Here is a 15,555-nt window from a genome sequence, read left to right on the forward strand (position 1 = left end):
ACATTCAGGACTACACAGAAAAATATCTTGTCCCAAAAAACAAACAAAAAAAATACATAGTTAAACAAAAAGAAATTCTGCCTATCATTTTTAAAGCAAAACTAGCTATTTTTAAAAATGTGGATAATTTCTTGGGTTATAATTAGATTTGTCTTATTTTGAGACAGCCTCATACTACAGTATGGGATGGCCTGGAACTCACTATGTAGCTCAGACTGTTTCTTGAAGTTGTGGCAATCCTCCTGCCTCAGCATCTTGAATACTGGGGTTACAGGTGTGAGCCACCATACCTGGCTTATAATTAGAATCTCTCTCTGTCTCTCTCTCTCTTCATATATTTAACCTTTCCTTATAGGACTGAGAAAGGTAGCGATGTCCACAGCCTCACTCTTTGCGGGATTGTGTCCGGCCTGAGCTGGTGCAGCAAAAGTAGGAAAAGAAGATCCAAGAAGTTATTCCTGAGAGAAATGTCCTCAAGGGACTCCGGGTGTACTCCTGGGCCTTCCCAGTACTTCAATCTCAAATCCCAGTGGCTCTGGGGAGAGAAAAATCTCCGCAATTGCGGAAGGCAGGAATCACCGACTTCGAACTGGTTCAAGCAGAACCCTCCCCAACAACACAGAAGAGAAACTGAGTCAGGGAGATTAGTAAGAGCAAATTTACCCCATGTCAACCGATATAAAAATTGGAGAGCGGGCATTTCGCTGGTAGCTCGAAAACATGCCAAGTCACAGCCTATAATTTTCAGAGCCGGGTCAGCCAAACCCTGAACTTTAATAAAGACTGCGTGGGAAGCAGGTGGCTTATCAAGGCCTCCAGAGATAAGGAACTCCTCTGCAGGATATGAGTGGAGTCAAAGGTGAGCGCCCCGTGTGCGTTTGGAGAGTATTTTGTGCTGTATCTATGCGGAGCCGCCAACAGGCGAACAGCTTCTAGAGTGCAGCCGGCGCCGGCCACGTGGCTCAGGCTGCGAGCCAGAGGCGGTCCTGGGGGCGGAGCTTGTGGAGGCGCGTCGGGCAGATTGCGCCTGCGCAGAAGGGCGGGGCGGGGGCAGGGCGCAAACGGAGCCTAGCACAATAAAAGGCCGGGGCGGAGGACCCGCTGGTGAGCTCTCGGTGCGCAGGCGCGGGCTTTCTCCTCTCGTCCGGCTGCTGAGTGTCAGGGCTGCGTGGTTGCGTGTGGCTGTGCAGCGGTGGCAGCGCGTCTCGGACACCATGAGTCGCTTCAGCAGCGAGGAGCGCGCCGCGCCCTTCACTCTCGAGTACCGCGTCTTCCTAAGTGAGTGGTGACGGCTCGCGGCCCGGCCGCCCATTCATTCCAGATCTCTCGGAGCAAGCGGGCGGGCGGGCGGGCGGTGGGGCCGGCGACGGCCGCCATCCCAGTGCCCATCGCGATCGCTCCCTCCATATATCGGAACGTGGGCCACGTGGGAAAGGAAACCACTGAGTCACCCTAAGAAGGTGCCCGGAGGTGACAACAGTCACCGTAAGAGGATTGCCCTCAGAGCATCGCGGGCGGGAGGGCAGCGATTTTCTCAAGACCTTAATTCGATTCCGAGAGGGATCGAGCTCTCCCCCGGTGTTCTTGAGATGGGAAACTGAGGCCCAGGTCTTGCCGGCTCGGTCCTCGATGAAGAGGGCTCCTGCCTCGTGCGCCCGAGCCTTCTCGAAGCAATGATGGCTGGGTGTGCTCCTTAGGAAATTGAAAGCTGTGCCTCCCCAAGCAGGCTGGTGACGCATAGCTTAGGGGCAGAAGGGAGAACAGCCAGGTCCTTAACCCCGGTGCAGGGACCCGAGTCCTGAGTCCCTAGTTATCCCCTGCCCTCTACTCAGAAAGATGGAGTCGCTCCGCCTTCCAGGTCGAGCCACCTTCTGCCTTGTTGGTACTAGAAGCTACCTATCTGGGGCGTCTCTTTCTCCCAGCCCCCAGCTTCTAGGTATACATTTATGGTGCTAACTAAGGCCTTTCATTTTGTAACCTCTTTACTGTTCGTTCGGAAGTGATGGACAGGGGTATCGAGGTCTGAGTGGATGAAGGACAGGGCAGTGGACGGTCCTGGAAAGATGACCAAAGTGCCTAGCAAATCGAAGTCTGGCGGAAAGGGACAGTGAACTCCTAATCTTATACATCTAATAAAGATTAAACCATTGGGGGGAAATCCGGGAAGGGTGGGCCTCACTTTAATTAATTACAGAATTAGACAATGAGGACAGAATGTAGGAACTTTGGTCTGGAAATAGTGCTGGCTCCAGAATTAATCGGTGTAACTCAGAGTGACCCTTTGGAAGGATCATTTGTTTTCAAGCTATACGCACAGAACAAATACCTTTTTAAACTTAGATAATGTACTGGCGGTGAGCATTTGGTTGTTAGTGGGGGGGGGGGGAAAGCCACTCCTTGACTTTGGACTAGGCTAAAGTTTATCAAAGGGACTGTCTGGAACGTGAGAAATACTAATAATTTAGAACCACTGTGTAGTTTAACAAGTCTGGTTCTCTGAGCTTTTTAAAAATGTTAAATTTTGAGGGTGGTGATGGCACACACCTTTAATCCCAGCACTAGGGGGTGGGCCGAGGGAGTTGTATCTTTGAGTTCTGAGGCCAGCCTGGTTCCAGGACAGTTCTGGCTGTCCCACAGACAAACCCTGTTTTGAAAAACAAAACGAAAAGTATTTTCCCCCCTTTTTTTTTTTTTTTTTTTTTTTTTTTTTGAGGGTGGTGGTGAGGTGGAGCCACAAAGTTTTCCTGGTCGGGTCAGCCTAGTTTTAATCTTGGCATCCTGCTTCAACCTCTCAACTACTAGACTAATAGGCCCAGGCACCACGCCTAACAGATAGCTTCCATTCCTAATAGAAATAATTTTAATTTTCCTCATAGTGTTACATTTCCCAGTTTCTTCAAAACAGATAAAAGTCTAGTTTGAGCTGAGGACTGTGACGCATTCAGCCCTACACAAAATTGTAACCTTGAAACTTTATGAAATTAATTTTGCAGTTTTGGGGGTGTGTGACTTGATTGCAGGGTTCTCATTGTGAACCTTGGGGGTGACAGATGTGCTTGGCGATAGAACACAGAGTCACAACTAATGGAAAGGACCCTGGAGATAATGGATGTTCAAGGTCTGCTTTGATTTTTAGATTTGAAGGAACGTAATGGTGCGACCGATTCTTAGGTTTCCTGTTGAATGGAAGGGAGGGTTTTGGTTGCTTGCGTCATGTCTCCAGCTCTGAGGAAGTTTTAAAATTACGCTTGCTTTCTTGTTTATTTCTGGGGGCAGGGTCTTATGTAGCCCAAGCTGGCCTCAGACTTACTATACAGCCAAAGGAAAACCTTGAATTCCTGATCCTCCTGCCTCAGTCTCTCCAAAGCTCAGGTCACAGGCATGTGCCAATTTGGGCTAGAATTACTTTTCAGCCAATGATAGTTCTAGAATATAAAAATTGAGTGTGAAGATGTCATCGTGGCTAGGTCATTCTTAAGGAAAGTTGTTATGTTGAAGCAGGTCTGAAGTGTCACCTAAAAGAGCATGGATTTCCAAGTTAATAATTTGGTTGGTCTCTTTCCTGTAGGTAGTTCACCAAAGTTCTGTAAGCTGCTAGCTGTAATAAGATCAGTCAAAAGCAATTTGATCACCTTTTATATAGTAAGCCCTTCAAGGCTGGGGGTAGGAGGAATACAATTAGGTCCTTGCTCTCATAATAGGAATTAACACCCAGTATAAGCAGAAAGAACATGTAGGGTGAAAACCTGGTCCTGGGGAGGAATTGGAGAATATAAAATATGCACTAGATGTTTGTTTTTAAACAGGATCTCTCTTTCTCTCTTTAGCCCTGGCTGATACAGAACTGATATTAGACCAAGTTGGCTTCGGACTCACAGAGCTCCTCTGTCTCCTGGGTGCTGTCTTTTTGTTTTGTTTTGTTTTTTGGTATTTTTGAGACAGGGTCTCAGGTAGCCTGGCCTAGGTTGACTACAGTCTTTCTCGGTGGACAAGCATGACCTTGAACTCCTGATCTTCCCAGTTTCTGGGTTTATAGGCGTGCGCCACCACCGCCCATCAAAATCTTGGTGTTAAAAAGTGCTTTATAACAGTTTATAGTATAACCATTCCTAACAGTTTTTTCTTATTTATTTTTCAGAAAATGAGAAAGGACAGTATATTTCTCCATTTCATGATATTCCGATGTATGCAGAAAAGGTAAGAATCCATGTCATTTGAATATGGTCTTTTTTTCTTCCTTCTTTCTTTCCTTCTAACTCTTTACATATTCTTGGATATCCTAGAACTCACTGTGTAGACTAGGCTGTCCTTGAACTCAGAGATCCATCAGAGTGCTGGAATTGAACTCGTGTACCGCTATGTCTGGCAAACATGGGCTCTTGAATTAGATCCCGAGTTGTACATAATGAGTTTGCTTATATCTCAATAAACACTTGAAAAACTTCTGCTGTCTGCCAAAGGTTTGTGAAGTAAATGAGGAGGCAGTATTAAACTATGTCATTGATTTAAAGAAGCTGATGAAAGAATAGAAACAGAAGTTGTTAACTGCCTGTTTGTGTGTGTATGCGTGCGCATGTGTGTGTGTGTGGTCACGGTGTATGTGTTTGGAACTGAAGCTTTCCTACTATATTAAGGGTTTCAAATAAACCAGGTAGCACAGAATTTTGACTGTGGAATGTTTATTAAACAGTAGAAATAAACTCAGTGAGGACAAGAATACTTAGTACTTGTTTAGTAGGTTTTAATTTGCAAATCGCGTTAAGGAAGGTATGTACACAGATCTGAAAAGAAGCGTCTGTTCTTGTACACACCAATCAACTGCAGAAATCTGACTTTAGCACAGATTGTTAGGTTTACCACAAGTTAGTAAGAATCTTTACCATCTTTGTTTCCAGCCCAGGTTTTTATGTTTATATTGCAGCCGGAGAAGTTTTTACTGTCCAGAAACTTGACACATGGGAGCTCTGATTTGCTTTTCCACCGTTTAGCTTTTCCTTTAGGAAGTGTGGTTTGCATTAGAGACAAAGCTTTCTGAGTTTTAAAGGTTGCACTCACTGATGAACTTAATTAATTTTATTTATTTATTGGGGGGCAGCAGTGTGTGTGTGTAGACGACATGCAGGAGTTGGTTCTCCTACCATAGGTCTGGGAATCAAACCCAGGTTGTTAGACTTGACAACATAGGTGTTTACCCGCAGGGTCTTCTCATGGGCCCTCATTGGCCTTTAGCTCAGTGTTAATACATGATCTGTGTAGACTCCATAGCACACGTAGGGCAATCTTGTCAGGGTAAAATCTTCACCTTGTGCTCAAAGCACTGCTGTTCTCTTAGATAGGAATAGACCTATAGGGTTGGTGAGATGGGTCGGGGGCAAAGAACACTTGCCCTGGAGGAAGATAACCGACTTCTGACCTGTACATATATGTCTTGTGTGCATACACGTACACACACAGATAAACATACACGCAATAGCTTTTTTAAAGTTGAAAAGAGAGAACTGGATGTATACATTGAGTTATACTTCTACTAGGAAGTGTGCTGACACTGGGACACACTGGCAAGAAATCCAATTTGTAGGTAGCTTCAGAGGATCCTGTCTGACCTAGGCCTCCCTCCCCTTTGGAGGCAGTGGAGCAAACAAGGCCAATTATGTGGTGCAGTTACTGCAGGGCCCTCTAATTGGATGCCTTCCCCTGTGGGAGCCTCACAGTTGATTTACTCAGGTTCTCTGACTTGTTCCTTATGATTTCCTGAAAGTCAGTATGAGCTGCTGGATCCTCCCCATTAAAATGTCTTGTTTGGTTGGCTTGGAGTATCTATGTATGGTCTCGTAGTACGCATGCCATACTGTATCACAGTAATCCCTCTGCCCTCCTGAGTTATGAAGACTAGGAAACAGGGAGTCTGGGTGGACTGCTGGTGCCATTCATGGCACATGGGCGTGTGGAGAAGGTAAGTATCGTGTTAAAGAGCTGGTTTTCCATGTTCACAAGTGGCTGGACAGTGTTCTAGCCAAGGATCACCGTAGTGTGGCTCCGTAGCAGTGTTAAGACACTCCGAAATAGGAAATGGAGATGGCATTTTGGTGTCCTGCGGAACATCATCTCTCAGAGACAGTGAGGTCTTGTATACTTGTTGTCTGTGATGTCATTATTTAATCTTTTTCATAAGAGTACAAGACTCTTGTGACAGTGGTCAGACCATGAGGGCCTTCCAGTTTCTTTTCACTGCCCAAGAAGCCGGAAAAGGTTCTTTTGTTTTTTAAGGAAGTTATTTAATTGAAATATAAATAAGGGTGTGGGTGACAGATATTATTTTGGATTACAACAAAAAAGCGACCTGACCTATTACAGAAGAGTGACAGTGTGATTTTATCTTATTTTTTTTAACTTAAAAAATGTTCTGTGTGTGTGTGTGTGAAGGTACAAATGCCGTGTGTGTGTGTGCGCGCGCGCGCGCGCGCACATGTGACAGTCAGGAAACAACTTGGTGGAGTCAGTTCTCTCCTTCCATCTTGTATGGGTTCCAGGTATCCTACTCCAGTTGCTAGCTTGTACAGCAAGTGCCCTTACCTCATGAGGCATCTCCCTGCCTCTTCCTGACCCACAGAGTCTAAATTAAGTGTCCATGAGTAGTTTTTGTATGTAGTTGTAGGTTGTGAGGGTATATGCCTCTTAACAGTGATGGTATACTTTTTTAACGACTCAGCTCCTTGGCAGAAAATGCCCAAAGACTTAGAGCTTTTATCCCACGTCAGGACTCTGACAATATGGGGTTTGCTTTGGCCTTAGGCAGCAAGCCAGTGAGATCAGGAAATTCTTGTAAATCAGCTGTCCCGCTGGATTCTGTCCAAACTCAGTGGGCAGTAAAGGGGAAGGCAGGGACTTTACTTGATTTTGTTTCGTCTTGTTAATTGTAGAAATGTCCTTTGTGTGGGAGTCTGTTTCAGTTTCAAATTTAAAAGCATTCACTGAGAATGTCTTCTGAGACTGAGCAAACTCAGAACAATGTAAAAGTCAACCTGCTGTGAACAGTACGGGACACTGGGTAGACAAAGATCAGTTTGGTTCTGGTTCGGTTTTTGGATTTTATTTCCTCTTGTTATTGAGGGCTGCTCACTAGGGTGTCACACTGTGGTGGGCACACACGACCACTGAGCTGTATTCCTAGCCCTCTTTATTTTTGAGACAGGATCTTATTATGTAGTGTAGCTCATTCTGTATCCCAGGCAGGGTTTGATCTCACCATCTTTCTGTCTCAGCCTCCTCAGGAGCTGGGATTAGAGGCAATTTGATCAGGCCCATTCTGTACAATGGAAGTTGACCTCAATCTACTGATAGCCTTGGTTCAGGTTCCTGAGTTCCATTTACTCCCACCAGGATTACAGGCATACGTTACCACACCCAACCAAGATCCACACCTTAATGCTCAACTGTCATGACTTGCTACCATAATTTTAGAAGTTTGGTGTTTCTTTGGGCTGTCTTTAGTGCTCATGTTAAATACTAGTACTGAGAGTGTGCATGTTTTCCAGGCTCCTGGTGGGCTTGTATAAAAAAGAAGCTGTCTCTTTTCTTCCATCGCATAAATAAATAAATAAATAAATAAATAAATAAATAAATAAATAAATAAGTCAAGCTCCTAATTAGATAGACTGAATGCTTAAATACTTAGTCATTACAAATCAGGCAAATTTGACAGCTGAGAACACAAAATCTTCCTTGATTTGTAAAGAAGAGAAAATAAAAGGTATGGTTAGAGTATCTAAGCAAATTTCAATCATTCTGTAGTAGTTGTGAAAAGGAAACAGGGCCTTGGTCTTAGTTCACATGGCAGATGAAGTTGTTTCTTTATACAAGGGCCTAAGGCCGTTTGTGTTTCTGACTCCAGGAGTGAGTTTGGCCAGCCTCTAACCACAAGACAAAGGAGCTCCGTTCCAGCCCCTCAGCTGAACACTCGGAGTCTCAGATTTCCGGGCAGTTTGTGTTACTAGATAAGATGTGCTCACCCAGTAAAGCCTGTGCAAGTCTATCAAAGCCTGAGAACCTCAGAAATCTGAAACATTTATGGTCCCCACCATCTTTACAATCATTTATGAGTGCATGTATGTGTAGGAGTGTCCCTGCCGTGGTACAGGTGTACAGGTCAGAGGACAAGTTTGTAGAATCCTTCTCTTCTACCACATGGGTTCCAGGAATTGAACTCAAGTTGCCGTGCTTGCTGGAAAGTACCTTTATCCCATGAGCCAGCTCACCAACCCTGCGCCAAACATTTTGCATAAGGGGACACTCAACTTTGCTACCAGAAATTTATTTTTTTAAGTGTGTATGAGTGTTTGCTTGCATGTATGTCTGTGTACCGTATGTGTACCATATGTGCCTGCCTAGAGGCCAGAAGATCCCCCAGGACTGGAGTTACCTAACGATGGTTGTAAGCCATTGTGTGGGGTGGGTACTAGGAATCTAACCTAGGTCCTTTGAAAGAGCAGCCCGTCTCGCCAGTCTTTTATTTACCTTTAACTACTTAGAACACATCCTTCTATAATGTAAGCTTAAGAGACTGAAGATTAAGGGTTAACTCCCTTGTCACTCAATAAGCAGTGATCGAGGGAAACTTTCCAGAGATGGTGAAGCCTGGTACCTTTGTGAGAGCGCCATCATCAGGCTGAGTGTGATGGCGCACTCCTATAATCCCAGCAGTTGGGAGGCTGAGGTTGAGTTTAGCCAGCTGGATCTACATAGGAAAACCCGGTCTGAAATCAAGACCAAGTACGGCTATTGGGCAGGAGCATTTCCTTATAGATATAGTGTGAGCTCGTCTGATAAAGTTTTCAAACTCCAGAAGTGAGTGAGTGGGGCAGTATTAATTTTGGAGGCAGGGTCTCATGCAGTCCTGCTGCCCCTGTATTTGCATGTAGCAGAGGACTCCCTCAGCTGCCCCTGCTTCCCAGCTGTTGGTTACAGGTGTGCAACACCACCCCTTTATTCACGCTAGGCAAGCACAGTGCCAACTTCAACGCATAAGTAGCCCTCATTTTGTTTCTGAGCCCAGGCTCCTTCCAACCTACGACCAAGGACAACCTTCAACTCCTGATCCCCCTTCCCATCTCCAAAGTCCAGGGATTATAGGCACGTGCCGTCAGGTTTGGCTTATCCAGTGCTGGGGATAGAACCTGGGTTTTCATGCAAGTTCAGTAAGTTCTCTAGCAACTGAACTATACCCCAGCTTTAAAAATTTGTTTAGCTTTTGAGTAGAATTCTTTTCTTACTATTTTTTTGAGGATTTTTTTCCTTTCTGTTTTTATAGTCTGTAATAGTAGGCAATTTTAGCGTCTGTGTGTATTTGACATTTAATTTCATTAACGTGTTCAGTGTCGTTCCCAGCCTTAGGTCAGTGATTCAGCTCTACCTGGTAGTGCTCTGCTTTGTTGCCTTGAACCCCCATCTCCAGGCACAGGCTCACACTGCTCTGCCAGGCACTGCCTTTTTTTCCTTTTTCAGGAGTGAATTCTTTCTGTGATATTTTTGTTTTTTGAGATAGGGCCTCATGCAGCCCAGACTAACCTTGAACTTGGTGTGTAGCAGAGACTGGTCTTCTGGACCTATTTCCACGTCCTATGTGCTGAACTTCCAGGCATTTGTCATGTCCAGGCATTAAATGCCATTCCTTAGTGGGTTGGGAGAGGACAAAGAGAAGAAAAATTTACCACCAAGTTTTTTAGGCTCTCATTTAATCTTTCATGCTGCAACAGCGCCACCTTGTGAACCTTTGGGATATTGCTGCTGGAACCTAAACCCTGGGGTTTTGTTTTTATTTCCTCCCTTTCTACTTTGAAACTCTCGTCTTTTATTTTGGGGGGGGGGTGTTTCGAGACAGGGTTTCTTTGTAGCTTTGGAGCCTGTCCTGGAACCAGCTCTTGTAGACCAAGCTGGCCTTGAACTTACAGAGATCCGCTTGCCTCTGCCTCCCGAGTGCTGGGATTAAAGGCATGCGCCAGCACCGCCCCGTGAAACTCTTGTCTTTTTTTATGGTCCAGGATAGGATAGCTTCAAACTCATGATTCTCCTGTTCCTGCTGCCCTTTTCCTGGGGTCACGAATGGGTGCCACACCTGTCTTAAGAGCAATTGCATATGGATCATGGGTACCCACCCTGGTGAAGGCTCTAGACAGAAACACAGAAAGATCACAGATCAAACAACTCAGTGCTCAGTTCCAGCTAAAGAGCCTTTGTCAAATCCATATCTGACTTGATGTGCGCATTTCTAAGCTGCTGGCATCTAGGGATTTTCGCTAGTGAATGTATCATTAACTGAAATGTATTATACCATCTGAGCTATAATTATACTAGACCCCCTACTAGTTAAAATATCAGAGTGCGCTCCAATTGTTAATGTCGTCAAGCGGCTAGTTCTGTTTGGAGGCCTTCAGAAAACAGCCCAGTTTGGAGAATCACGTCAGTAATCCAGCCGATTGGTGTTGACACCTACTGAAGCAGGCCCAGGTCCTGGGCTGGTTCGGGGTTTGTCTTTTTTGTTTGTTTCATTTTTGGTTTTTGGTTTTTCGAGACAGGGTTTCTCTGTAGCTTTGGGGCCTGTCCTGGAATTGGCTCTTGTAGACCAGGCTGGCCTCGAACTCACAGAGATCCGCCTGCCTGCCTCTGCCTCCTCTTCTCCCCCACCCCCCCAAGTGCATGGTCACCACCCGGCCCAGGTTTGTCTTCCAGGGCTCCTCTCAGGAGCTCCCACACCCCCTCTGAGGAATTACAGAACACTGAAGGGAATGGCAACAGCCTTTGGAGGTGACTTTCCTGAAGATAGCCTTCTCCAGAGAGAAATTTTCTTTTATTTGTTTTAGAATTATCCCTTCTTTTCAGAAAGGTTCTTTGGAGAAACTCCCAAATACTTTCTTATGAAAAATTTCAAACACAGCAAAGTTCAGAGAATTACTTAGAGTGAGTGACCGAGCACCTGCCACCTGATTCTACTCTCTGAGCTCCTGTGTTTGCTGTCTTTATCTACCTATCTATCTCCTTCCCCTACCTTTTGTTGATGTCGTTAACTTCAATTGTCAGATGGAATTAATTTACCTTTGGAAGAAAGGGTGGAGACACTGAAATAAGAACGGCAGGGTCTGCTTTTCTCACTGCCTCTTGTCTTTCCAGGATGTATTCCACATGGTGGTTGAGGTCCCACGCTGGTCAAATGCTAAAATGGAGGTAAGAGAGATCATCAGACTTGGTGTACTAGCTATTCTTAGGAGGTTAATTTTATATATTTTGTATGTATGTGTCTGTGAGTGTGCCATGTTGTATGTTGAGATCCCTGAGGCCAAACAGACAAGGGTGTAAGATCTGCTGTAACCCAAGGTACAGGCAGTTGTGAGCGGCCCAACCTAGGTGTTGGAACTGAACTGGATTCTTCAAGAACAGCAAGCTGCCTTAGTGCCGAACCGTCTACCCAGCCCCCGTCTTATTAGTTTTATATAGCCAACTGATTTGCATAACCATGAGAACCATCCATACTTGTGGTTGGTTCCCTGTGTCTCGTCTCAGTCCGTTTCCCAGGTATGTCTCCCACTCACCCCAGCTAAACTTCCTGATGTGCTGGCGACAGATATGCCCTGACTGCTTCCCCAGGCCACTGCCTCTGATGGACCCAAAGCCAGTGTTAATGTTTGCTTCTCTTTTTCATATTTTGTCTTCTTGCGACAAGCTGTCCCTGTGTAGCCCAAGCTGGCGTTGACTCCTTTCCGTCCTCTTGCTCAGCTTCCCAAATGCTGGTCTTCTGTGGCCATGCCCATCTCCTCACCCCTAAACCTACCTGGACCTTACTAATTTATTATATGCACAATGTTCTTCCTGCATATATACATGGGCGCCAGAAGAGGGCACCAGATCTCATCACAGATGGTTGTGAGCCGCCATGTGGTTGCTGGGAATTGAACTCAGGACCTCTGCAAGAGCAGCCAGTGCTCTTAACCGCCGAGCCATCTCTCCAGCCCTGCCTGGACTCCTCTTTAGCATCTCAGCCAGGAAGAGCTCTCTGGGCTTTGCTGAGGTTTCTTTCTTTGTTTGTTTTGTTTTGTTTTCCAAGACAGGGTCTCTATGTGTAGCCCTGACTGTCCTGAAATTCGCTTTGGAGACCAGGTTAGCCTTGAACTCACTGAAATCCTCCAGCCTCTGCCTCCCAGGTGCTGGGATTTAAAGGCATGCACCACCACTGCCTGGCAGAATTTTGAGGGTGTTGTTTTGTTTTGTTTTGTTTCTTTGTGATGGCATAGTTGCCTTTCCTTATTGACACTCACCTCATGTCATTTGGATGTTGTTGTTGTTGTTTGACACTAGGTCTCTGTCATCTCAGTTGGTTTAGACTCACTGTGTAGACCTGGCTGGCCCCCTACTTACAGGATCTGCCTACCTCTGTCTCCCAAGTGCTGGGATTAATTCATTAAAGACCTTTCCCACACTGGCATGCTCTCAGATGTTTGAAAAATAGAAAGGAATACTGAAGTTGGATAATATATGTATTTTGTGCTTCTCCTAAAATTCTTGGTTTTTTTAAAATTGCATTTGTTTGTTTTTGATAATTTAAACACTTGTATATGTGTGTAGATGCTTCTGTGCTGGCACACCTGTGGAGGACAGAGAACAAGGTGTAGGTGTGGTCGTGGGGATCGAATTCAGGTAGTCAGGCTTGGTCTTTCCCTGCTGAGCCGTCCTCCAGCACAGTGCTTTTTCTCTTTAATCTTTGAATTTATCTCAGCCCATGTTACTTCTTCCTTTCTGGAATCAGTAAATATTCTTTTTCTCTTCTTGAGTGTTGCGATACACAAGTATATTTTCTGTAATAGTTACTGTGGAGCCATTAGTTCAGTTATCAATGTGTTAGGGATGAAACAAGTAATTAAGGTGGAATTCAGGGACATATATACATAAATGTTTCCTCAGATCCTATTCAAGTAGTGTCTCACAACCATCTGATCTTTATTTCAGATTGCTACAAAGGATCCCTTAAATCCAATTAAGCAAGACGTGAAGAAAGGAAAGCTCCGCTATGTTACAAACCTGTTCCCTTACAAAGGCTACATCTGGAATTATGGGGCCATCCCTCAGGTATGCCTCCAAGGTTCGCTGAAGATGTGTTTATTTAGCTTAGTAAAAATTAACTTGCTTTATTCGGGGGGGGGGGATTTTGAAGGCAGGGTTTCTTTGTGTAGCCCTGGTTGTCCTGGAACTCGATCTGTAGACCAGGCTGACCTCAAACTGACAGAGATCTGCCTGCCTTTGCCTCTCAAATGTTGGGATTAAAGGTGTACTCCACCACTTGACCACAGTTAACTTACTTTTGTTCAAAAGTTTTTTTTTTTTTTTTTTGGTTTTTCGAGACAGGGTTTCTCTGCAGCTTTAGAGCCTGTCCTGGAACTAGCTCTTGTAGACCAGGCTGGTCTCGAACTCACAGAGATCCGCCTGCCTCTGCCTCCCGAGTGCTGGGATTAAAGGCGTGCGCCACCACCGCCCGGCTTGTTCAAAAGTTTAAATACAGAAAATGTTTGCTATCATAGAGCAGAAAAGCAATGGGGCAGAATTATTTTAAACATTTTAATGCTCCATTTAATAACTTATTTCCAAGGTTAACTAAAAGAAATATGTTTCTGTTTAAATTCCGACTTTCTGAACAGTTTCTTTCGCTATGGACTGTTTGTAGACTACAATCTTTATAGATCTAGTAGCGTGTGTGGTAAGTCAAGAGAGGATGGGTTAGCGGTTAAAGCCTTGCTTTCTAGCCAGGTGTGGTGGCACACACCTGGGATCCTAGTGGGATAGCCATCAGTTCGAGGAGACCATGGTCTAGATAGCCAGTTCTAGGATAGCCACAGCTACATAGTGAGACTTGTCTCTGCCAAACACAGCTATAGCCAGTGAGATGACCCGGCAGTTGACGCCTACCACAAGTGTGGCAGCCTGAGTCTGATTCCATGTCCCATGGTGGCAGGAGAGAACTGATTGCTGCAATTGGCCTCCGACCTCCACGTTTGCCGCGGCACATATCCCCACACAGAATCACACACACACAATACATACAGTTTAAACTGGAGTTACACAACAACAGCCTGGATTTCTAAGTCAGGTACCACGTATACATGCAATCGCAGCATTCCAGAGGCTGAAGCAAAACCACGAGTGTGAAATGCAGCCTGAGGGCTGGAGAGGTGGCTCAGTGGTTAAGAGCACTGGTTGCTCTTCCAGAGGTCCTGAGTTCAATTTCTAGCAACTACATGTTGGCTTAGAACCATTTGTAATTCTGTAATGAGATCTGGTGCCCTCTTCTGTTGTGCAGATGAACAGGAAGATACAGAGCACTCAATCAAATAAGTATTTTTTTTTTAAAACCTAGCCTGAACTCTAGCAACTTTCTTGTCACACACACACACACACACACACACACACACACACACACTGTTGTGTCCACGGGGGGGTCACACAAAGATGGGAACAGACCACCAAGTCTAATAAACCATAAGCAAACTTTATTCCAGGAAGGGGGAAAAAAAAAAAAAAACCACCACAGGGCACAAAAAGCTTACAGCTAGCTGAAACCACAGCCAGAGATGGGTTTGTAAGGCTGTGGCGAAGGCCGGTTTCTGAACCCATCTTCCTATAGTAAGGGGCACCAAGCTTTATATCTGAACAAAGGAATTTTTAAAATCTCGAGGTAAAACTCAGATACATATTGCCATACTTTACAATCTTCATTAACAAAGCTTTTCAGTTAAATTAGTGTTTGTACTTACTCTATTGTCTTCCCTGGTATTTCCAGGTAGTGTTTACTGAAGCCCTGTGCTCTCCCCTTTGATGCTGCCAGTTTCACATAGTAGGGAAAATATATAACCCAGAGGTCACATATATCTACCTCCTAAAAGTTAACTTAGTTCTTATCCGTCCTTAATCACGGATGGCTGGGGTGTTATCTTAGGCTAATTCTCAGTTTGTGAGAGGTGCTTTGGCCTTGCAAACAGAGCTATGGGTTGTAAAGCAGAGTAACCCACTGTTAACAATTAATCTTTAAGCTGCCGAGAAAGCTTCTGGCAGCCTGCTCTCATTCTCCTAGGCTTACAACTTTATGTTTCTTTATTTCTACATTCCTGTTTCTTCAGCACAAAACTACACCAGATTTTGGTGCCAGACACATTAGTCTCCCGTGGTTCCTCGGAGTCATAAATCAGATATAACCTGTACAGCTATTTCAGAGGACAGAGGCCTTAGTATCTGTCCATGTGCATTCTTACTGCCGTGTAAGCTTCTGATTTCTCTTGAGATCAGATTCTTAGTGGCAAAATAACGATGAGCTCCCGTGTTCTTAAACAGCCAGCCTTGTTTGTCAAGCTATCCCCAGCACATAGTAGGTCCTTTCTTAATGTTTGGATAAAGAGTCATTAGATAAATTGGATAAACTGTCAATCCCAGCACTTGGAAACAGGCAGACAGGTCTCCAGGTTCAAGGACAGCCAGGGCTACACAGAGAAATGCTGTCTCATTTAAAAAAAAAAAAAAAAA

At 44.9% G+C, this 15,555-nt stretch overlaps 1 protein-coding gene across 1 annotated transcript in view; it reads left to right on the top strand.

Annotated features, from left to right (window-relative positions):
• Positions 1-1,099: 1,099 nt before the first annotated feature.
• Positions 1,100-15,555, top strand: part of Ppa1 (inorganic pyrophosphatase 1) — a 30,719-nt gene continuing 16,263 nt past the window's right edge. Inside the window, exons 1-4 of the mRNA XM_038343164.2 lie at positions 1,100-1,278; positions 4,139-4,197; positions 11,164-11,217; positions 12,994-13,113. Coding sequence (XP_038199092.1) covers positions 1,215-1,278; positions 4,139-4,197; positions 11,164-11,217; positions 12,994-13,113 — 297 coding nt within the window. The 5' untranslated portion in view covers positions 1,100-1,214. The remainder of the gene's footprint in view (positions 1,279-4,138; positions 4,198-11,163; positions 11,218-12,993; positions 13,114-15,555) is intronic.

This window comes from Arvicola amphibius, chromosome 9 (genome assembly GCF_903992535.2).
Source record: "Arvicola amphibius chromosome 9, mArvAmp1.2, whole genome shotgun sequence".
In the NCBI taxonomy this organism is placed as follows: Eukaryota; Metazoa; Chordata; class Mammalia; order Rodentia; family Cricetidae; genus Arvicola; species Arvicola amphibius.